This window comes from Vipera ursinii (genome assembly GCF_947247035.1).
Source record: "Vipera ursinii genome assembly, chromosome: 3".
NCBI lineage: Eukaryota > Metazoa > Chordata > Lepidosauria > Squamata > Viperidae > Vipera > Vipera ursinii.
Window position 1 is genome coordinate 106305304 of NC_139516.1, and position 24144 is coordinate 106329447.

Genomic DNA, 24144 nt, shown 5'->3' on the forward strand with positions numbered 1-24144 from the left:
CTCTTTCTGTTGTCCATGCTTAGCGTGGCACACAAAGACACACAATGCAAAGACTAAGTGAACTTCTCTCCTTTTTATCTGCTTTCAGGTGTGATTTTTATATTGCCCACACCTGTTACTTGTCCCAGGTGAGTTTAAAGGAGCATCACATGCTTGACACGATCTTGTTTACCCACAATTTTGAAAGGGTGCCAATAATTTTGTCCGGCCCATTTTTGGAGTTTTGTTTGACATTATGTCCAATTTGATTTTTTTCCTCCCTTTTTTGTTGTGTTCCAATACACACAAAGGGAATAAACCTGTGTATAGCAAAACATGTGTTCCTGCAATACTTTTCTATGAGAAATACTTGATTTTCTGGAAAAATGTCTGGGGTGCCAACAATTTCGGCCATGACTGTAACTTTAAAAAAATATGCCAAAATCATTATGAAAAATGAAACGTTCTTGAGAATCTCTCTCACTCACACATTCACCCACCCCTCCATTGCCACAATTTCTTGGGAAAAGGCAAAAAATAAAATGTGATTGTGTCCAATTATTTCATTTTTTTCTTTTTTAGTGTGCGAAAAAACAACTTACTTTATCACACTGAAGGCTTTAGTCAACTTGGCTTTGTATCTTCTAATCTAAATCAGGCAACAATATTTTAACAATCAATGGTACATTCCAGCCTTCCCTAGCTTAATGCCTTCCAGGTGTGATGGGATGACACATCCCTGGGAGTTAGTACTTCTTTCAGGGTTGATTTCTGTGTAGACTTGCCTAATGGATGGAACTATCAACAACCTCACATGGAATAAGGTCAACTCCCCACTGACTTATGAGAAGAAAAGAGAGTGACTTGCAAAACAGATGTGCCATTCACTCTTACGCTGTTATACTGTTATAACATTGCCATGAATCAGAAGCTCAGGGTACATTCTAGATGCAGTGCAAGAATAAGTGACAATAATCAATTTACTTGTAATTATTTCCACAAAAAAATGGGCACAACAAACCAAGAAAGCTTGAGAACCTCTGCCTAACCTACTATTTTTAATCAATGATAAATAAGCATGTTTATTTATTTATTATTTGGATTTATATACTGCCCCTCTCCTGAAGGACTCGGGGCGGTGTACAGGGCAATTAAAACACTATATACAACACGTAATATACAAAAATTAAAATAAATTAAACCAAGTAGCCCTAAACAATAAAACACTTCTAAAATTACATTTATTGAAACCAGAAATTTGGATTGTTTGCAAATCTGTCTGCAATAACCTATTGAACTCATTGGCATGAAGCTTGAGACATTTTTTTAAAAAATAAGGACATAGAATAAAGACTGATGCCTGAAAATGACATGAGAGAAGGTATTACATATAAAAAGACTGAGACATACACATTGACTCAGCATTAAAGATGCACTCTAAAACCATACCTATTTTCTATCTTCTTACTACTCAAATAACAAGAACCCTGTAGTTTCTTTGAGGAATAAATGCTGAGATACTTTAGATGCTAAATATTGCATATTAAATGTTAAGCTCCCACAGTGAATTCATACTGGGAACAGAATAAGACACAGATTTGATTACAGAACTGGAATAGCAAATGATAGACCCTTACTTTTAAAATGAATGTTCAGAACCAAACCCTAATCTACCAATATGCAGCTCATTATAATCTCTTGAAACACACCATTGTTTTAAACAACTGTTATATTAATTTATTAAATATATACTCTTTCTTCATTTCTTACCTATCAAGGAGCAATTCCAGAACTTCCTTTGTAGATGCAAATCCTCGGTATGTTGACAGAAATATGCTGATGTAGGTAAAGTCATTGTCCCCAAATGCTGTCAATAGGTTTTCCACAAGCTTCTCTAGAGTACCTGCCTTTATTGTCCTGATCTTACAAGTTTCATATTGGCTGACAGTGTGCCCTGGCGGAAGTTGGTCCCCTTCAACCTGTGTTAATAGACAAATCAAGAAAAAAAGGGGAGGGGAGAGTATTAAACTTTTAATGGTAGAAAAAAGACTGCCACACAATATCTTTTCAGCTGTAATGAAATGGTCTGAAGATTTAGAGTAGTTACAAAATAGAGCGGGTGCTTGAGAACACCTGCAGAAGAGGAAACCACAAAGCAGCTGAGTGCATACACTAAAGCAAACAACAAATAATGAAGCAGACTTAATGCAAACATATTTTGATCATTATGAATTCTGAGAGATCTAACTGGACTCTACAGGCATTGTGAGTCAGAGAATGTGGTATAACAGTTAACCAAGGAAGGGCCAACAGCTTTTAAGGGCTGAATACCCTTGCTAATCAGTTCTGACACCCTGTGATGGAAGCTGAGCTCAAGAGAGCAGATGGGTTTGTTGCAACTACATTAACTTCTTTACCATTTAGCAACAATTCTATCTGAGCTGCTTAATTTCATCCACACATATATTTTACATATCAGAATGCTAAAGAACTTTGCTCAACATAGCAAAGCTTGCTGGCCTGAAACATATTAATTATGATTTTTCTTTTCTTGAAGAGCTACGTTTTCCCTAAGCTTTCTTCTTTTTAAAATAAATCTAGGAATTTATTATTTTACCATTATTCTAGGCAGCCCACGTTTCACACCCAAATCTGAGATAATTCAAATAAACCCATGGTTGCAATGTTACATTCCTTCATTTGTATTTCAGGGATCAGACACTATACTGCAGGGCTTTTCAACCTTTTCACTGGTTGTACCACTTTTAGGACATGGCAATATTTGAGTACCACCTAGCAAGGTGTCAAAAACGTGAAGACCAAAAAAAAAAAACCTGTTCAAAGTTGCAATTGCATTGAAATGACTTATGACCATTTTTCACACTTATGACCATTGCAGCATGCCCAGGATCATGTGATTTATATTTGAATGCTTGGAAACTGATTCATATTTATGATGGTCATAGTGTCCCAGGGTCATGTGATCCCCTTTTGACAAGCAAAGTCAATGGCAGGACTGCTGGTGGCCAAGTGCTAAGGCTTGATTGATTTCCTTCCCTCCCTCCCTCTTTCTCATTCCCATCTCCTTCTGAAGGAAGACTTTGAACCCACCCACCCCCATATTTTCCCTCTTCCATATATTCATCAAACAAGGAAAAGCCTCCAGAGATAGAAAAGACAAGCCATTGAGGGAACTAGCTTAAAAAGGCACACTCCCCTTTAAGAATTAGCTACTGGCTAGAAAGGAAAGTTAAGGAGCACTGGCACTTAAGAAAAAAAATGTATTTAAGTACTGGTCGCTGGCTAAGGCAGCCTCCCCAAATTATTATTATTATTATTATTATTATTATTATTATTATTATTATTATTATTATTATTATTATTATTATTATTATTTGAATTTCTATACCGCCCTTCTCCCGAAGGACAGGGCGGTGTACAGGGCAATTAAAATACAACATACAAAAGTTAAAAGTAAAATTAAATTAATTTAGCCCTAACAATAAATAGTTAAAAATACCCCAAACCCTTAGTCCAGGCCGGCCTGTTCAAATAAGCAGGTCTTCAGGTCATGGCAGAAAGAGCGAAGGTCAGGAGCCATCCAGAGCTCAACAGGCAATTGATTCCAAAAGGCAGGCGCGCCCACAGAGAATGCTCTCCCCCTGGGGGCCACCTGCTGGCACTCCCTGACCGACAGCACCCTGAGGAGGCCCTCTCTGTGGGAGCGCACAGGTCGAAGGGAAGTTGACGCCGGCAGCAGGTGCTCCTGTAAGTAATCCGGACCCATGCCATTTAGGGCTTTATAGGTCATCACCAGCACCTTGAATCTCACCTGGAGGGCAACTGGAAGCCAATGCAGCTCGCGGAGAAGAGGTGTTACATGGGAGTATCGGGAGACCCCCATCACAACTCGCGCAGCCACATTCTGCACCAGCTGAAGCCTCTGAGTGGTCCTCAAGGGCAGCCCCATGTAGAGAGCATTGCAGTAGTCTATATGAGAAGTCACGAGCGCATGAATGACTGTACGCAGGGCATACCGGTCCAGATAGGGCCGCAACTGGTGCACCAGGCGGACCTGGGCAAAAGCCCCCCTGGTCACAGCTCCTACATTTTCTTCCAAACTGAGCTGTGAGTCCAGGAAGACGCCCAAGTTGCGAGCCCTATCTACGGGGGGGTAACACCACACCCCCCATAGTTAAAGATGGAATGGACTGAATTTCCCAAGATGCCAGTACGTATAACCACTCAGTCTTGTCGGGATTAAGCCGAAGCCTGTTCCTCCCCATCCAGACCCGAACCGCCTCCAGGCAACAGGACATCACATCGAGGGCATCACTGGGTTGGTTTGGGGTAGAGATGAAAAGCTGGGTATCATCAGCATACTAATGATACCCCACTCCAAAACCATGAATGATCTCACCCAGCGGCTTCATATAGATGTTGAACAGGAGAGGCGAGAGGACCAACCCCTGAGGAACTCCACAAACAAGAGGCCTCGAGGCTGACCTCTGCCCTCCTGCCAGCACCGACTGCGAACGACCCAGGAGGTAGGAGGAGAACCACTGCAAAACAGTGCCACCCACTCCCAACCCCCTGAGACACCGCAGTAAGATACCATGGTCGATGGTATTGAAAGCCGCTGAGAGGTCTAATAGGACTAGGACAGAGGAACAACCCCTGTCCCGAGCCCGCCAGAGATCATTCACCAGCGCGACCAATGCCGTCTCTGTACTGTACCCGGGCCTAAAGCCCGATTGGTACGGGTCCAGATAATCAGCTTCCTCCAGGAACAGAGGGAGCTGGTGCGCCACCACGCTCTCAACAACCTTCGCAAGAAAGCAAAGGTTGGAGAACGGACGATAGTTGTTTAAAACAGCCGGGTCCAGGGCAGGCTTCTTGAGGAGGGGCCTCACCACCACCTCCTTCAAGGCAGCAGAAAAGCTACCCTCCCTCAAAGAAGCAGTTATCACTGCCTGGAGCCAGCCTTGTGTCCCCTCCCGAGCCGCATACACCAGCCAGGAGGGGCACGGGTCGAACAAACACATGGTGGAGCTCAACCTCCCCATGATCCTGTCCACATCTTCTGGAGTCACAGGGTCAAACTCTTCCCAGATAACATCACCAAGACCGCTCGTGTCTCCTCCGTTAGACTCTGCCCAGTCGGAGTCCAGACCGGCCCGAATCCGAGCGATTTTGTCTGCCAGATGTTGGCTTTAGTTTAGTTTGACCCTTTGACCCTCCTCGGCATGACCCTCCAAGGGCTCCCCCCTCACCTCCTGATTGAAGAGGGAGCGGGTCACCCTAAACAGGGCGGCCGGGCGATTATCTGCAGACGGGATGAGGGCAGCGAAGTAATTAGATTTCGCCGCCCTCATCGCCGCGAGATAAGACCTTGTATTGGTTCTTAGTTGCAATCGGTTAGATTCAGACCAGCTGGATCTCCAACAGCTCTCTAGGCCCCATCTCCAATGCTTCATCTCCCGGAGCTCCGCAGAAAACCATGGAGCCCAGTGGGATCTATGCCGGGTCAGGGGCCGCATGGGCACAACGCGGTCGAGTGCCTCCGTGGCTGCCCTTTCCCAGGCTTCCACCAAGGTATCGGCCAGGCTGTGAGCAAAAGCAGCAGGTGGGGACCCAAGCGCCACCTGAAACCGCTCAGGGTCCATTAGGCGCCTGGGGCGGAACCATCTGGTCGGTTCTGTGGCCCAGCAAAACGGAAGGCCAGCTGCAGGAGATGTTGATCGGACCATGACAGGGGCATAATGGATCCATTCATAAGTAAAGGAATGCTACAGGCAAAATCCATTCAGGAGAAAAATACTTCAAAATCCCTTGCAGCAAAACTTACAGCTAACAATAGCAGAGCAATAGAATCTATAACACAAGACATCAGCCATCAGCCAAACAGAAATTGCCAAACACTCCTTAAGAACACAAAGCCCAAATTGCACAAATCCCAGAACTTTGAAGTCACAAAAGCACATAAGAATCCTTCCACTCTCCATCTCTCTCCATCCCTCCCTTCTTCCATGCCTCAACTCCAGCCGATGCTGCCTTTCTTCATTGCTGCCTTTCTTCATTCCTCGTGGAGGGCATTTCTTGCCTGTTTGCTGCTGCCAGCACAGGTGACTGCCACAGCAGTTGTAGATTGGCTCAGGGCTGGCCTGCTTGATCTCCTCTCCTTTCCCACCACCCTCCTCCTTCTTCTTTCCCTTCGGTGCAGCTAGAGCTGACTCCACCTCCTCCCAAGATTGCTTCTTTTTTTCTCTCTCCCTCTCCTGCCCAAACTGCCTCCTTTTATAGCCTCTCCTGTCTCCACCCCCTCCTCCTCCTTTCTCATAAGGGGGTGAGCTGGAATTGAGCCTTTGCCTCACCCCAGCCACTCTGCAGCTCTGGAGGACTCTCTCACAGTAAGCCCTTGCCTGTGCTGGCTCATTCCCTCCCCCATTACACTTGGCTGGGCAGGGCTGCATACCACCTGCCATGTGCTAATGTACCACAGGTGGTACATGTACCACCGGTTGAAAAGCCCTGCTATACTGTACTTTCTAGTTTCATTCTTGTTAAATTATTAGCAGGCATTTTTTTCTTCAGTGGTTCAGCATAGTAGGATCTCATTTCAAAAAATGAGATGGATGAGGAATCTCCATTTCAATGAACTAAGAAACAAAAAAGCACAGAGAACCCTAATCCATTAACAAATAGGATGGTGTATTTCATCAGAAAAACACAATTATTTGATAGTCATGACTAATTTGAATATGTACAAAAGTGTTATATTATTTTTCTATAAGAATCAAAGATAACTTAGATCAGCCATGAAAGACTTGCAAAAACTCCTCATTCTGAGTAAATAAAGTGTTCATAGATAGATCAGTCATTCTAAGTCTGCAGAAGATGGTCTTCCAGAGTTAAGCATCTAGCACAGGGGTGTCAAACTCACAACGTCATGTGACGTGTCACGACATATCCTGACCTTTTTTTATTGCCAGCAATGGGGTGGGCACAGTTTCACTATGACGCATCCAGCCCGCAGGCCAGCAGTTTGACACCCCTGATCTAGCAAAATGGACTCACAACTTCAAGCTCATTTGAAACCAGTAACAGAATAACAAAACAGCAGAGTCGGAAGGGACATTGGAGGTCTTTTAGTCAAATTTCTAGTGTGATGGCATGACCTGTCCCATAAATATAAAGAAAAGGAGAAGTCAAAAATTCACCAAACATTAGGAGGCAGAGCTAGTAGTACTATCTTTCATCTGTCTTTACTTTTTAAAAAAAACAGATTGTTTGTGAAACAAAGATTCTGTATGCATTATTTTAGTGAAATATGTATTTCAATATATGTGCATCATATAGCAGGCATGAACTGTGTGTGTGTGTCAGACACAGTAATCAAATGTATGCTTAAAGATGAACCCATAAAGAAGCTGACCTGGCATATGTACTGCTGAGCCAAACCACATGGGCAGCTGTTCATATAAACAGCTAACCATGTGGCGAACCTTGCGCACAAATTTGTTTTCCAGCAATGTAGTTTCCACAAAGATAATGAATAAACCAGTCTGGGGAGATGGGAACTAAGAACAAAAGAGGAAAGAAAGAAAAAGGGAATAGATTAGTACTTAGGAAATATCTAGGTGGTGAAAAATATTTAATTTTCTTCACCATTTGCATCGAATTACAAGATCATACTCCTAGAAATGGAACATATATGTCCATCCCCTTACTGGTAACAGATTCCGGAAAAGAAACGCTATCAGGAAGTATTTTAAGGCAGCGAGGTCTACTCTAGAAGACAGCAGAAATCTCTCAAGAGAAGATCCATCACTAGCACTTAAGATTATGAAAAGCATCCATGCATATGTTATAGAGAGAATCCAAGTGAGAAAAGCTCCAATTTCTGTTACAGTATCAAGGTGATAGTGGAGGTGAAAGGGTCTTTTCCACTGCATACGTTTCACTACTGTATGCAGTTATATGAATTTGCACATAATTGTAAAATGTGCAGAGCTACCTTCCATGTTTATGTTTTTATGGTGAAATGGAAAAAGCAATATGAAAGACTTTTTCATCATTTCACCATAAAAACATAAAACAGAGCTCTCTACGTTTTAAAATTCATACAATTATATCTCTGCTTAATGCTCCAATACTATATGCCGCCACCTGACAACAATCCCCCTCTGGATTCTATGTAGGGCAAAAAAGAAAACTTTGTACAAAAGAAGTAACAAGACACAAGTTTGACATCAGGGCTCAAAACAAGGACCACATAATATCACAGCATTTCAACTCCCTACAATCGGACTTTCTATTGTAGACTTCAGAAGTAACCATTTTGGAAAATGTTAACACCACCATCAAATGAGATTCACTCACATACTCAAAGGTTTTCAGGCAATTTCAGAATGTCTCAACAAATACAATGGGCTTGTAACACACTGCAACTGTGAATTTATAAGATACTTGTACTCCCTTACACATGTAACCTGTATCTGCATAACCTATCTTCCCCCTCCCTTCCTCCCATCTCATCCTAATTTAAATCCCACAACAACCCAGGTATCCCATGCATCTAATGAATGCCTTTTAGTGAAATGTATTATTCTGAAAAAATGCTTTTTTGATTTTCAGCTTCCCAGTAGTAAGCTTCACTGCCGACAATCATGATTTTTGCAGCAGAGGTAGGGATTAAGATTCCTTCTTTACATGCCACAATCTCCATAAAATTTATCAAGACATTAGGTCTGTGATTAAATGTGTATGCCACTAACCTGTGAATTTTTTTTCTTCTGTATCTTATTCCTATTTTTCCTACTGTATTTCTTCTCTTTGTAGAAATAAAAATCAGATTGTGGCTTTAATACTGATGCCCAGAGTCACTGAGAGTGAGTGGGTGGCCATATAAATCTTCTAAATCAATCAATCAATCAATCAATAACATAAAAACATTCCAATAAGCTTTTGATATACTTCATTCTACATTCCCATTTAGTTCATTAGTTCAGTTTATAACTTTGACCAATAATGTTTGGTAGTTACCATTTAGAAATAGCACCCACCCTATGCATACACCCCAAAATACCAATCCAAATTCAAGTTACCACACCTGGTTATTTAATTCAGGCTGAAACAGAAACTTGAGTAAAGCTCTTCCCAAAAATATTCAGACTTGGGCTTTGATGGTTCTCTAGAGGAAAGGAATGCTACAGTTGTGGGGGAGACATGAAAAATGTTTCCTTGCATTTGTGTGCTTAAAAAAATAAAAGTACATTTTATCAGCTACCAACAGCAATATGCTTGAAGTCATTTGAAGGAACATCTAAGGCATAATTTTGGTCTGCGTTATTAAAGCAGTTCTGCCCCCAAATTTTTAAGAGAGTTTTGGCAGGCAACCATTTAATAACACTGACTTGTGGAATAAGACACTACAGGCTGAGTTAGCACGCTAACAGGAAACAGCTCAATCTGGATTCAATCAGAGACTGTCTCTTTTCTGAATGATTCCTGAAAACAAAATGAGAGTTTTGGGTTTGCTTCTTGGCCAGCTGTCCACCTACAAGTAAACCACATTGATTACTTTTCAAAGGGCACTTTTATAGCTGAAGGGCAATTTTTCATCAGCAGGACTTAAGAATGAAGAACATAAGATACCTCATTGAAGGTCAAGAAAAGTCATGTTGTTTTTAAAGGATTACCCTCATGCTTTCACATTTCACTGTTATTTAACTCAAAAGTGCCATGGAAATACTCTTTACCTGTTATGAGGATATTGTTCCAAATCAATATCTATAATGTGTGGGGGTGGGGCAGGTTTCAGAGTCTTCAAGTCAGTTTTGAAAGTGATTTGCCACTGCCCAAGACAGAGAGAGAGTGACTGGCCCATGATCACCTAGCTGACTAGTCCCATGAGAAGGTGGTCTTAGCAGTTAAAAGGTTGCCAGCTCTAGGTCTATATAAATATAAGAAAGATATGTAGTAATAGGGAGTCCTTGAGTTACCTCCACAATTGGGAATAGAATGCTGTTGAGCAGAGCAGGCATTACGCAAAACAGCCCATGACTGCTTTGGTCAATGACTGCAAATGCAGTCTTCCCAGTCATTAAGTGGACAAAGTGTCAGATAAGGAGCACAGAGTGCCTCAAGGATTTGGGGTAGACCACAGTGTATGTCTCTGCTCAAAGGCTGAAAATCCTCCCTGCCAAGAAAATATTTTTAACCCCTGAATAGCCCCCAACTCCCATGAGGCACATCACATTCCTTAGCTTACTGTGCTGTCTCACCATTCAGGAGCTGAAAATCCTGCTTGGATTTTAGCTCCCTCTAATCAATGGGGTCTGAGTGAAAGAGCTGGCTTCTCAAGGATTTCAGCTTCAGGCCAATCCAAGCTCATATGGAATTGAAATCCTTTGATGGGCAGCTCTTTCTCTCTGGAGATTGGCTGAACAAGCTGCCAGCCAAGAGATTTCAGCTCTATGACTGTTTGGTTTGGCCTGGAGCTGAAATCCTTCAGCAGGCAGGTCTTTCAGCCAGCCATCAAAGACAAGAGGGAGTTTTTTCAGGAGGCAGCAGCAGCTTGAAAGTTTTCCTGCTGGCTTCCCCATTAAACTTCTGGGGAAGCCAGCAAAGAATATTGAAAACAACGATCACATGTTCACAGGGTACTTGGCAACCACTTGCGAAGTATACAGATCACAATCACATGATCAATTGTGATGTGTATGTGTGTGTCTGTGTGAAATGTTTTGCAAAGGTCAGAAGTGCTTTACAGGCCATAAAGCAACCTTTTCTGAGGCAGTTATTAATTCAAACTGTTATTAAGTGAATGGTTGTTAAGTAAATGGTCACAAGTCAAGGACTACTTTTATTCTATTATTAAAAATAGATGACTTTTCCTCAGAGTAATAAAAAATCCCTGCAAATTAATAGCCCAACACTATGAATATGTGTTTAGAAGCTAGATCCTTCTAACCTCAATTATACTTTCTCATATTTCCATGGAAATAGGAATCTGTCAGTATTCCTCCATCAAGAGAAACTTGATGGGAAAGTGAGGCTTTAATGTTTTGTGACCATGCTCTTTTTCGAACACAATTACAAATTCCTGCAAATGTAATTGTTTCTACAAGCCAAGGAGTGATACTGGGAAACTGACTGAACCAACAAAGAGACTGAGAAACGTAGCAAGCAGACTCAGAGAAGGAAGATTTGTAACAGAGGATTAGTAGGTCAAGGAGAGGTTAAACACTTCCCTCCTCTGAGCAGTCTACTGAGCAGCTACACATCCCATCCCTGCATTCATTTTGCATCAACAAAACAGGGTAAGAGAACACATGCTTCCCCAAAGAACAAGTAGTTCCATCTTTAAAGTGTATAATCACTTGATAATAATCAAGTGAGTGAAAATGTTCTGTAGGCAGAACATTTATTTCAATGAAAGCAAATAACATCTGATTAAGAGTATATGTTCTCTCCCAAATGGTTTTGCTGCTTGCCTGATATTACAGTCTGAAATCCATGTGTAAATATGTAGGAAAGTTTTCTCAAGTGACTAATGAGATGCATGCAGTCTGCTCACTTATTTCTCACCAGACCAATGTTGTGTGTATAAACAATGTATAGAAAGGAAGTTGTTCTCTAGTAATTAGTAATGCTGGAGGTTATAGGGTAATTTCATCTAGCCCTAAAAGGCTATGGGTATTCATTTCATGGCTCTGTCTTCAATTATATACTGCAACTCTTGTATGGGGATACAGATTTCTATCCACACAACAAACCATTTATTCATTTAACCCTGGACACTGCATGAGTGTACTATAAGATGAGGCAGAAGATGAGTAAACCAGTGGCTATTGATATAAGATACATCCTCCCACCCACCCCAAATTTGTATTTTTAGTTTGTGTGAATTTGTCTCATTTCTATTTTTGAAAGTTTTAAAAGTTTGAATATTGTTTTGTGAATTGTATACGTATTTTAGAAAATAAAGAAATTTAAAAAGATGAGGCAGAAGATGAGCTTTAACTTATACAACAATAAGTGGAGCTTCCGGTGGCGACGCGACGCTGAAGACAGCCATCTCCGGGCTGTCCGCTCCGCTGCTTTGTTGAATCACTGAAAACAGCGCCGATCAGCTGTTTTGGTGATTCGGAAGCCCCCTCCCCGGGAGAAGAGGAGGGGGTGAGGCCCCAGGTAGGGGTTGAGCTCTCCGGGGCCGCCTGAGCTTTAAGTTTGGGCGGCTGAAGGATCGAGCCCCCCCGAAGCCTGGGTTTGCTCCGGGCTGCGCAGCGTCTCTGCTCCGTGATTTTTGGAGCAGAGCCAAGCGTTAGCAACCACCCCTGCCAGAAGGAAAGACTCTTGAGTATGAAGACGCAGGCAGAGCGGTACAGGAGGTCAAGGTGAAGTGGACTTTTATCTTTACTCTCTAGCTCAATGGATTTTATGGCTTTAAAGTGAAAGTGCGCAGCAAGTGAAAGTGAGGGAAGATGGCGACGAAAGCCTCCAAAGTTCTCCGGAGTGCGGGGGCTTCCCCGGTGCAACAGACTTCGTTGCAAGCTTTGCTTCCTCCCGCACCTGCACCAGCATTGACGCTTAAGGATTTACAGGATGCCTTCGAAAAGCATTCACAATTAATGACAGATATGATGGAAAAGCTGGAGGAGAAACTGGAGGAGAAGATGGAAGAGAAGTTTAGAGCAATGAGGGCAGACATCTTGCCTACAATTGAAGCTGTGGCTGTATGTGTGCTACGCTTGGATGAAAAAGTGGAGGATCTTAGTCAAAAGAATTCTATATTAGAAGCAAAAGTACTAGAGAATGAAAATATTAGGGATAAAATGGATGGAGACTTGAGCCTCGTCCAGTACCATCAGATGGAGTTTGCTATCAGAATCAGGGGCTTAAAAGAGAATCCTAAAGAAGACCTAAAGCAGCTGGTCTCCGAGGCTTTGGAAGTGGTACTGGGTCAGTCAGCAGCTGAAATTGAGGGAAGTATAGATAAAATCTTTCGTGTGAACTCATGGATTGCAAGGCAGAGGAAGCTACCTAGATGTGGTGGTTTACTTTACAAAGAGAGCAATTAGGGATGAAATTATTCAAGTTGCTTATGATACTAAGTTTGTGGTTGCTGAGCAAGAAGTTTTGGTCTTAAAAGAGATTCCTCCAAAGATTTTAAGGAGAAGGAAAGATTTTGCCTTTTTAGCACAGGAACTTAAGAAATGTGACATCAAGTTTGGATGGGAGATTCCAGTGGGCATGGTGGTGATGCACGAAGGTAAAAGACATCGTCTGGTTACAGTGACTCAGGCACGTGATTTTTACAGTAAAGTTTTAAAAGCAACCCCTCTACCACTTCTGGAACCTGTAAAGGGAAATGGCGAGGGAAAGTCTCAAGATGCTGAAGGAATACAGATAGAGGAGAATGGTGCTGGAGGGGATCAAATTACAGTCTCATCAGCAGCTGTTGGAGAGCAGAGGATAACGCGTGCCGCCTTAAGACGAGTGAGACAAGAGCAAGAGCAAGATCAGCAGAAAGTTATGGAACCCCCAAAGCGTACTTACAGTGAAGCTGTGGGTGGGGCGCGGCCTAAGGAAGTTAAAGGGGTCCTGGCAGACGTGCTCCAGAAGCTTTGGGATGCCAAGAATGGCGACTAAGTTCCTAACCTGGAATGTTAATGGATTAAATTCACCACAGAAGAGAAAGAAAGTTTTTCAATATTTAAAACAATTTAAGACTGATGTTATCTGTTTGCAAGAAACGCATATTAGGGTTATGGACCAAAAGTATTTGTTGAACTCAAGGCTGGGCACGCAATTTATTGCTTCTGCAATTAATAAGAAAAATGGATTGGTTATCTATGTCAAGAGTACTCTGACAGTGGAACTAATTGAAGTAGATAAACAAGGAAGATATGTTATGATAGATTTGCTGTTAGAAGGCAAAAAAACGCTTGTAGTTGGACTGTATGCTCCTAACCAACAACAAACTGATTTTTTTAGTTTACTACATACAAAGATTACCCAGTTGGATTATAAATCTTTTATTTTTATGGGAGATTGGAATGGTGTCCTGGATGTACAGCTGGATAAATCTGGTTTCTTTAAGCGTGCCCTGAGTCATGCTAGATTGCCTAAATCTTTTTTTGAAATGAAGGATGATCTGGAATTGCGAGACATTTGGCGAGATACACACTTACATGAAAAGGATTATACTTTTTTTTCTGATAGACATCAATCTTTTTCCAGGATTGATTTTATATTACTGACTAATGATTTTTTTTCTAGGACTAAGAAGATAAAGATTTGTGCAAGAACTATATCTGACCATAGTCCAGTCTGGTTAGAGATCAATAAGGACAATAGAGATAGGCGCTCCTGGCGCGTAAATGAGAATTTGTTTAGAAATCAGAGAAATGTGGAAGAATGTAAAAAGCAGATGAAGGATTTTTTTGAAATTAATATGAATAAGGATACCTCTATGGACATGGTTTGGGATGCTAGCAAAGCCTATATGAGAGGGGTGTTAATATATATGAATAATAAATACAGACGTAATTTGGAAGTTAGAAGGAAAGAACTGGAGAATGAAATTAGGGAAAAAGAAAAGGCCCTAATTTTGAATCCATCGGATGTGAAGATTAAGGAGGTCATTAACCTGTTAAGAGGACAATTTGATAAGTTGATGGCTGATCAGGTGGCAACTAACCTACGGTTTGCTAGGCATAATACTTTTTGCAATGCCAATAAACCAGGCAGGTGGTTAGCCTACAGGTTAAGGAAAAAACAAAGGGCTTATAATATAGATAAAATTGAATACAAAGGAAAGGTTGTGTTTCAACAGGATCTTATCAAGGAAGCCTTTGTGGATTTTTATTCCAAATTATATGTTAAGGAGAAGATTAACGAAACAGATATTGATGTATATTTGAAGAATGCTAGCATCCCGGTTCTCACACAAGAACAAAAGGAAGAGATTAATCAATTGATAACAGAAGAAGAAATTCTTTTAGCAATTAAGGAATTGAAGGTGGACAAAGCGCCAGGTACGGATGGACTGACTGCGGTCTACTACAAAAATTTACAAATGGAGCTGATAAAGCCATTAAGGGAATTGTTTCAGACAATTCAGAGGGGGGGAAGGGTGCCTCCATCTTGGAGAACTGCTTTTATTTCTTTGATTCCGAAGAAAGATCAGGATGCTACTCAAGTAAGAAATTACAGACCAATATCACTTTTAAATACAGACTACAAGATATTTGCTAAGGTGTTACCTAACAGATTGATGAGGGTTTTGCAACAGATGATTCATGGGGATCAAACTGGGTTTATTAGTGGTAGACAAATGAAAAATAATGTGAGGCATATAGTTGATGTGGTGGAGTTTTTGGAAAGGAACAACCAGATCCCTGCGGCGCTAATTTTTTTAGATGCTGAAAAAGCTTTTGATCAATTGGATTGGCAATTTCTGATGAAAGTTTTAGATAAAATGAATTTTGGGGATAAATTTTTACAACCAATTAGGGCATTATATCAAAAACAAACTGCCCAAATAATAGTTAACAATAGCCTGACTGAAGTATGCAATATTGAGAAGGGTACAAGACAAGGGTGTCCGTTATCACCTTTATTATTTGTTTTAACATTGGAGATATTATTGATAAAAATACGGAACTCGGAAAAAATTAAGGTTATTCAAATTAGAGATCAGGATTATAGATTGAGGGCATTTGCAGACGATCTGGTTGTTACGGTGACCCAGCCAGAAAACTCTGTTGTGGACCTGATGGAGATAATAATGCAATATGGGAAGGTTTCTGGATTTAAAACAAAAATTTTAGCCAAAAATATGACAGCATCGCAAAAGGCCCTTTTAGAAGGATTAACTGGATTTGAGATTGTTAAAAGGGTTAAATATTTGGGGGTGTATTTGTCACCCTCCAATGCAAAGTTATATAAAAATAATTATGAAAAGTTATGGGGAAAAATTCAAAAAGAATTGGAGAGCTGGGAAAAACTGCAATTGTCTTTGCTGGGAAGAATTGCAGCAGTGAAAATGAATGTCCTGCCTAAATTTCTATTTTTATTTCAAATGATACCGGTCCTTAAAAAAATTCTAATTTGGAAGAATGGCAACGGGGTATCAATAAACTTGTGTGGGCAGGGAAAAGGCCACGAGTTAAACTTAAGATTATGCAGGATACTCATGAAAGAGGTGGTCTTAAAATGCCTAATCTTAAATTATATTATGAAGCTGTCAGGAATAAATGACTGGATTAATTTGACACAAGGGAGATTATTAAATCTTGAGGGCCACGACTTGTTATTTGGCTGGCATGCATATTTGTTGTATGATAAGAAGGTAGATAATGTGTTTAAAGTGCATATTTTAAGACAGGCATTGTTGAGAGTTTGGAAGAAGTATAGACATAAGTTAGACTACAAGATGCCGTTGTGGGCAATCCCGAAACATGCAATAGAAAACATAAATGTTGGCTTCAAACATGATGTGACTACGTATAAGGAGATCTTAAGCTTGGAAAGGAACGTCTGGTGTTTGAAGCCGTACAATCTCTTGCGAGATGAGAAGATCGTTCAAACTTGGTTTCAATATACTCAGTTATGTGCCAGGTGGAAAGAAGATCAGAAAATTGGTTTCTCAATGACCGATGAAAATTTGATAAAGCAAATTAGAAATCAGGGTCCAGCACATATCAAACGGATATATCTTGCATTGATAGAAATTGACTCAGAAACAGAACTTGTTAAAGACTGTATGATAAAATGGGCCCAGAATATTCAAGAAGTTATTACAATGGACACTTGGGAAAAGATCTGGGTGAGGAACGTAAAATACACGCAAGCTCAAAACTTAAGAGAGAACTTTTATAAAATGTTTTATAGATGGCATTTAGATCCTAAAAAGCTTGCAAGTATGTATCCGAATTATCAACCTAAATGTTGGAGATGTGGTGGTGAAGATGCAACCTATTTTCATATATGGTGGACCTGCAAAAAGGTTAAGGCTTTTTGGATAAAAATTTGGTGGAATATGCAAAAGATCTTTAAGCAAAGGATAACGTTTTGTCCGCAATTGTTTTTGCTGGGCATAATTACAGATGCTACTGTTGTGGACATTAAGTTGATGTTGAATTTAATTACAGCAGCAAGACTCTTAATAGGTCAATATTGGAAAATGGAGGAACTGCCGACTATAGAAGAATGGACTCTAAAGGTTTCTGACCTGGCGGAAATGGCAAAGATCTCGGCTTACTTGAAAGATCATTCGCAAGAACGTTATATTATGGAGTGGAAAAAGTGGATTGATTATATCCAGAACAAATATGGGACTAAAAAGTTTCATTTAGCATTTGAATAAGTCTTCTTTTCTTTTTTTTCTTTTTTATATGTAATATTAGTATTGCTTGTAGTCATTTCATATGAGCTAGAGTGCGATAGAATTAATAGTTTATTGTTGTTAGCATATGGATGTTTATGATTGTTCTTTGTTTTTATACCTTGTACTTAGCTCTGGGAAGTCAGGGGGGAGGGGGAAATGGGGGGGGAGGGATAGGGAGGGTTAGGTAGGGGTGGGGGGGGAGGGGGGATTGTTAAAGATAAAATGTACTGTAAAACTTTTCAATAAAAAAAACAATAAGTGAGTTCACTCATCAATCTAATAATAAAGCTAGACATAGATAAGAAAAAGCTTTTCTTTTCTGTAAATGCCATACAGAATGTGAAGATGGGGAGAACTTCCAGAGTAAAAATTGGCACTGGGTTGTCTTCTAGTTTTCATGCTTAATAGAGCTTGGCATTCCCTCCAATGCCTATCAAGGAGAGAAGCAATCTAGAACTAAGGAGAAATTTCCTGACAGTGACAACATCAGTGGAACCTCTTGCCTCCAGAAGGTGTGAATGCTCCAACAGTGGAAGTTTTTAAGAAGAGACTGGACAGCCATATGTCTGAAATGGTATAGGGCAGGGGTGTCAAACTCGCAATGTCATGTGACGTGTTGCGACGTATCGTGACTTTTTTTCCATTGCCAGCAATGGGGTGGGTGTGGTTTCGCCATGATGCATCCGACCCGTGGGCCGGCAGTTTGACACCCCTGGCATACAGTTTCCTGCCAGAGCAGGGGGTTGGACTAGATGACCTCCAAGGTCTTTTCCAACATCATCATCATCATTAACACTTCAGATTCAAGGGTAAAAATACATGGGGCTCTTCTCTTCAACTTTTTAAACTGTTTCTCAACTGTTAAACTGTTCATGGCCATCACAGTGTGTGATTACAAGAGAGGGAATGTATGAGGAAGGATAAAAGAGGATCCTCATGGCAGAAGATGTGCAGGCTCAGCAGTATAATGCAAAAGTATACTGAAGCAACATTCCCACTGATTTTGGAAGACTAAGTGTTTGCTGTGCTTTAAGGGCACAGCATAGGGCACAAGTCTCCTATGCAAGCTCTGTCTGCCACTTGACCCTCACTCTGAAAAGGTGATTATATGGGTAGTCCTCAACTTGCCACAATTGGGCTCAAATTTTATGTTGCTAAGCAAGACAGTTGTTAAGTGAATTTTGCCCCATTTTATGACCTTTCTTGCCACAGTTGTTAAGTGAATCACTACAGTTGTTAAATTAGTAGCATGGTTGTTCAGTAAATCTGGTTTCCCCATAGACTTTGCTTGTCAGAAGGTCGCAAAAGGTGATCACATGACCCTGGGACACTGCGACCATTATAAGTATGAGCTATATTGCTTAAGTGCCCAAATTTTGAGCACATGACCATGGAGATGCTGCAGAGGTTGTAAATGTGAAAAACAGTCATAAGTCCCTTTTTTCAGTGCCACTGTAACTTTGAACAGTCACTAAACAAATGATTGTAAGTCAAGGACTACCTGTAATAGAGGACAATGGAAGAAGGTGTAGGTAGGATAGAAATGCAAAAACAGGGGAGATATATATAAGCACGAGATATATAAGTTGTGTCTTTCGCCCTTTTGGGAGGAGGCCCCAAAGCACTGCCTGCCATTTGTTGCAAGCCGTAGATTTTTAAGAAAAACTGATTTAAGGCAATGAAGTGTTTATTACAGTACAGGACAAAGGAAACATTTCCTTTTCTATTTTCTTTCTGATTTTAGTGACTAAAAATAAGGAAAGAAGGAAGCAGGAAGAGAATAGCAGCAAATTTCCACATTTCTTTACAACAACAAACTGGTATCAAGTCATTGCCTATATGTGTCTTTTCTCTCAAAAATTACATCACTAGCAGCCTCTACATGGAAAATATTTATTTTATCTTCCAGGTGCAAGATAAAAGCAAACAAGCATTCTTCCCATTACAAAGGTACTTTTAAATTTTATCATGTTTCTATTTCCAGTGAAATTGTTTTATTTGCAAAGTTTTAAGATTCTATCATGCTGTTATAAAATATACAGATTAAAATGATGGGCGAAGCAGATCTGGTTTGTAACAAACCCATTTTATGGATTGCTCTCCCCCAGAAGTACAGTATATTCAGTCTCCTTCCCCCTGCTGAGTAAAGCAAGTTATTGTTCCTTTTAATCACAGCTGAGCGCCTATCTTGGGTTTTCTTTGGGATTCCATTCTTGGTATTCTTTGGGGGGGGTTTACTATTGATATTGTTATGATTTAGATATGTATTATTTTGTTTTGGTTTTGTATAATATTGAATATCACTGAGGGCCCTTTGGGATCAAGTTGGATTATAAACACTGTAAAATAAAACAAACACATTTTGTATCCTTAATAATAGCACTCAAATGTAATGGAACTTTATGAAATGTTAGCAGGACTCTTTTACTAGTTTATTCTTTAAAAAACACATTTGCTTAAGAGCTGCTGCTATAATAAAGAAAAAATATGTGGATTTACAAGTAGTCCTCCACTTACAGCCAATTGCTTAGCCACCACCCCAGAACTATATACAATCCATTTTCAAAGTTGCAATATCCTCTTTGTTCCTGTGATCACATTTTAAGTTCTTGGTAACCAGTTCACATTTATGGCTGTTTGCAGCATCCCGTAGTCACATGGACACAATTTGCGACAATTTTTGCCAGTTTACCTCTAGTTTCTGGCAAAAAAATGCCCATTGGGGAAAATAAATACACTTAACTGTGGTGCCTACTTAACAACCACAGCGTTCACTTAATGATCACCATTAAAAAAAACAGTCATAACTCTGAATCCAGTCACGTGGTACATCGATTTATGACTGCCATGAATCATGACTGTAATTCCAGGCTCAATTACAATTATATGTCAAGGACTATCTGTACCCTGATATTAAAGACATGTAAGGTAAAACCACAGTAATAACTGTGATCAGTGCCAAATTGTTTGATGAAACAAGTGCTGTAAAGCTTTCCTCCAAAACGCAATGGGATGGAATTTCTTCTCTGTGTTCTCTGCATCCCTTAAGAAAAAGGGGAGACTGCTAATTGCTTAAAGCAGTTTAAAATTCTAACTTAGATAAACCTATAAGATTTTCTTCAGAGATGTATCTCTCCCAAAACGTGCTGATTTTTAAAAGTCCTCACAAGGGATAAAGTTTTTAGTTGGCTAGCACAGTTTCTTTTTGTCCTTTGACAGATAATATTTTCAGTTCTTTAAAAATGGTAGTTTTAACAATTTTTGAAAACAACCTTGAGTCTGAAGAAAACACCATAGTTAATTTAGTATTTAGATCTTTCACACCAATCTGACTAGCCAAAGCACTACATCCACAGAACAGGGTGTACTGATCACAACAGGAAACAGCATTTACAATATAAATACCAGACAACTTTTTTAAACAATTCAGAGAGCATGAATGAAGAGATGCTTTGAAACTAGAGGACAAGTAAGTTTAATAAATAATAATATTGATATATTTGTACATCAGACTTAACTTTGCAAGTAAGAGCAGTAATGCCATTACCCTCAGAATATGCATTAGTTAATAATCTTAAAATAGAGCAGAAATTTTACAAATAATTTAGAAATGTGTCAGAACTATGTGTTACTAATAACTCTAAAAAAACCACCAACAAATTGAATCTGCAATTGTCAGAACCTGAGACATATTAGCCATCCTTAAGAAGAATCAATTACTAAATCTAGCAACCATACCTTTTGTCAGAATCCATTCTTATCTCACTTCTAACTCCCTCTCTGTGCAGAACCCAAATCTCACCCCCTTACTGGATTCTGCCATTCCCAAGGAGGGAAAGAGAAGACAGAGTTGTTAATTGCCCATCTCTATCCCTTAGATGCAATGTTTGTTTACTCAGCCTGCCTGGAGGCCATCACAAAAGACCAGGGAAGAAACCCTCTGAACTAAAGGGGGGGGGAATTCTGGTTTGTATCTTCGATTGGGAATGTGAAGGGGAGGAAGTCATAATGTTGCAAATGTACTAGTGTTTCTCTTTTCCCATGAGGGGTTTTGACACCTGAAACTTGACTGATTCAGGACTGACCAAATGGACTGAGGGGAAGGATTTTTACTCGGGGACACTTTAAAAGTATCGAGCTGTGAGAAAGTTTTCAGATCCTGTCTATACTATCCACTGTCATCTATGTTTTAGTAAAAGTTCCTGCTTGGACAAACTCGTCTCCAAGAGTTCTTCTTTCCTAAGATGTGGATTGGAGTGGGTTCTGACATTTTTGTTCACATGTATATGGAAACTTACATCTACAGAGGTTTTGCTTTAAGAGGTCTGTGGCAATACAAAAGGTATCTGTCATGTAACTAGAAGTCTGCAGGTGCAATGGAAAGTCCCTTTAATCTTGCAGTTTCCCATTCAAAATCTGTTCTGGATGGTGACAGGAGAGAACTGCTAAATAAGAAATGGGGAGGCTATCTCTGAGACCAAACTTAGTGAATTGAACAAAGGAAGTGTAGAGAATCAGAAAACAAATCATTGTGTAAATCAAGAGGACAGAAACATTCCTTAAGTCCTGAGAAGGGAGATAGTATTAAGAACAGAGGGAGACTAACTCCTCCAGGATTCAGTCAAAGGAGGGAAGGAGAATCACAATCAGGCTTGCAAGATTCTGTTATGTTAGCCTATCTCAATGAATATAGACATCCTGTGAGTTTTCTGACTCGGCCTACCTTGAAAAGCTGAAAGGAAGATACAGCAATATCAGGATAAACAAAGGAAATTTCAGATGATAGATTATATTAATTTATTTGGGGGGGCTGTTCACACCAAATTGAAATTCCATGGCCTCAAAGTTTTGATCACAAATTCACAATAGCATAATCAACCTTATAATAAAGGGTGAAGGAATGTCTCTCTGTGGACCTTGACGAGATCAATAATGAATGTTTAGCTAAGAGTTGGTTGCATGTGACTCTACATATCCTATCACAAATATGCTGCCCCTTTTAATTACATTGCATAATAAGAGCACAAAATTTATATTATTCAAATCTATTGTAGTTTGGGTCAACCAGATTGAAAAAAATGACTCTAGTTTGAGACAGGAGAGTATATTTTAATATTGTAACAAGAAAGCAAAAAAGCTTTCAAAAAGAGAAAAGCAATGCAAAAGATTTACTCAGAAAATTCAAAAACAATTTGTTCAACCCTTGAAAGGTCTCTTTGTTGGTAGTATTACAAGTGACTAACCTGGCTTTCACTCTGGAATCTGTTCTTACTTTTCCTCGTTTTTCATTATAATCATAGATGATAAATAAATGTTCTTACCAGGTTGTGCAATTGTACAACCAAACTACAATAATACATAATATATAATTATTGAATAGCCCATGATTTTCCATGTTGTAACAGATGTGCAATCAGTGAAACATATTCATGATTTCACAGCATTCCATGTCCCTGCTCTGTTCTGCGCCAGTGATGCAGGCAAGTGACTATAGAACACAATACTGCACATTCTATTAAACCTGTCCTTTCCCACTAGACACTATAGTTTTTGCCTTCAGAAGTTGTGAGTGGTCCATCACTGGAGCTTTTCAAAAAGAGATTGGACATCCATTTGTCCAGAATGGTATAGGGTCTCCTGCCTGAGCAGGGGGTTGCACTACAAGACCTCCAAGGTCCCTTCCAACTCTGTTTTTCTGTTCTGTTATTACAGAAAAATGCAAAGAATTAGACATGTAGATGAGCACCGGCCCCTAGAGTCGGAAACGACTAGCACGCATGTGCGGGGGAACCTTTACCTTTACCTTTTTATGACAGCAATCACACACTTAGGCATCACAAGGACCTAAGATTAAACTAAGAGATAAGGCACTCTAAAACTAATAGGACTTTGACATTTCAACATACAAAACAGACCAGTGGAAGTTTAAAAGTTGTAGAAAACTGATATTTTGTTACTCAAAATTTCCATCAGATTCATTGTCTTCATCTGTTTTAAGATTATGAGTAGCAGTGATGTGCTGGCACCCATGTGAACAGAGAATTCCCCATCTCTATCATTTCTTTTTCAAAAATGGGCAAGTAGCACATAGTTCTATATAGTCTACAGACTATTTCTCTGTAGTCTTGTCTACTTATGTTTGCATTGTTTTAACCCAACATCGTGAGAACATATATGCAGTTACCTATATGTACTTTCCTGGAATATGATATTAGGAGAGATTACAATCTTGTTTCATTTTTATAAAGATTACATTTAAATGGCAATATGATGCAGCCTTTTACAACTAATGAACATTATTATTTCTATACATGCTATAATTCAGGTGAAATTTTGATAAACATCTATGTAGATTAGGCATTGTAGAAGCTATAATTTAGCAAATGTGTTATTACAGGACAAATTATTGGACAAATTATTTCATCATTTCCAATCTCTGAAATTGCCTTCAGGAAATAAAGAATTATTGCTTTGCCTAACTATATTATGTCTGGTACAGCTGGATTAGCTAACAATGCTATAGAATGCATAGATTTGGACACCTAAAAATTGGCAGGCAAGAACAACCTTCCATAACTTTTATTTTTCTATCTGCAAATTAATTGATTAGATTAATTAATAAAATACTGAATCACATGCAGTGTCAAAACTCCCAAGATCAGTGCTTTTTTTGTAAAAGAAAAAGGTGCTGGAATTCACACATCATACAACCCGCTTTGCCTACCCTACAAGGTTCCATCCAAAAAAGGTACCGGAACTCCGTTCTG

General features: G+C 39.8%; 1 protein-coding gene across 1 annotated transcript in view; it reads right to left on the reverse strand.

Moving 5' to 3' along the window:
- RGL1 (ral guanine nucleotide dissociation stimulator like 1) overlaps positions 1–24144 on the reverse strand; it is a 114431-nt gene that overhangs the window by 65489 nt on the left and 24798 nt on the right. Inside the window, exon 3 of the mRNA XM_083359083.1 lies at positions 1750–1958. Coding sequence (XP_083215209.1) covers positions 1750–1958 — 209 coding nt within the window. The remainder of the gene's footprint in view (positions 1–1749; positions 1959–24144) is intronic.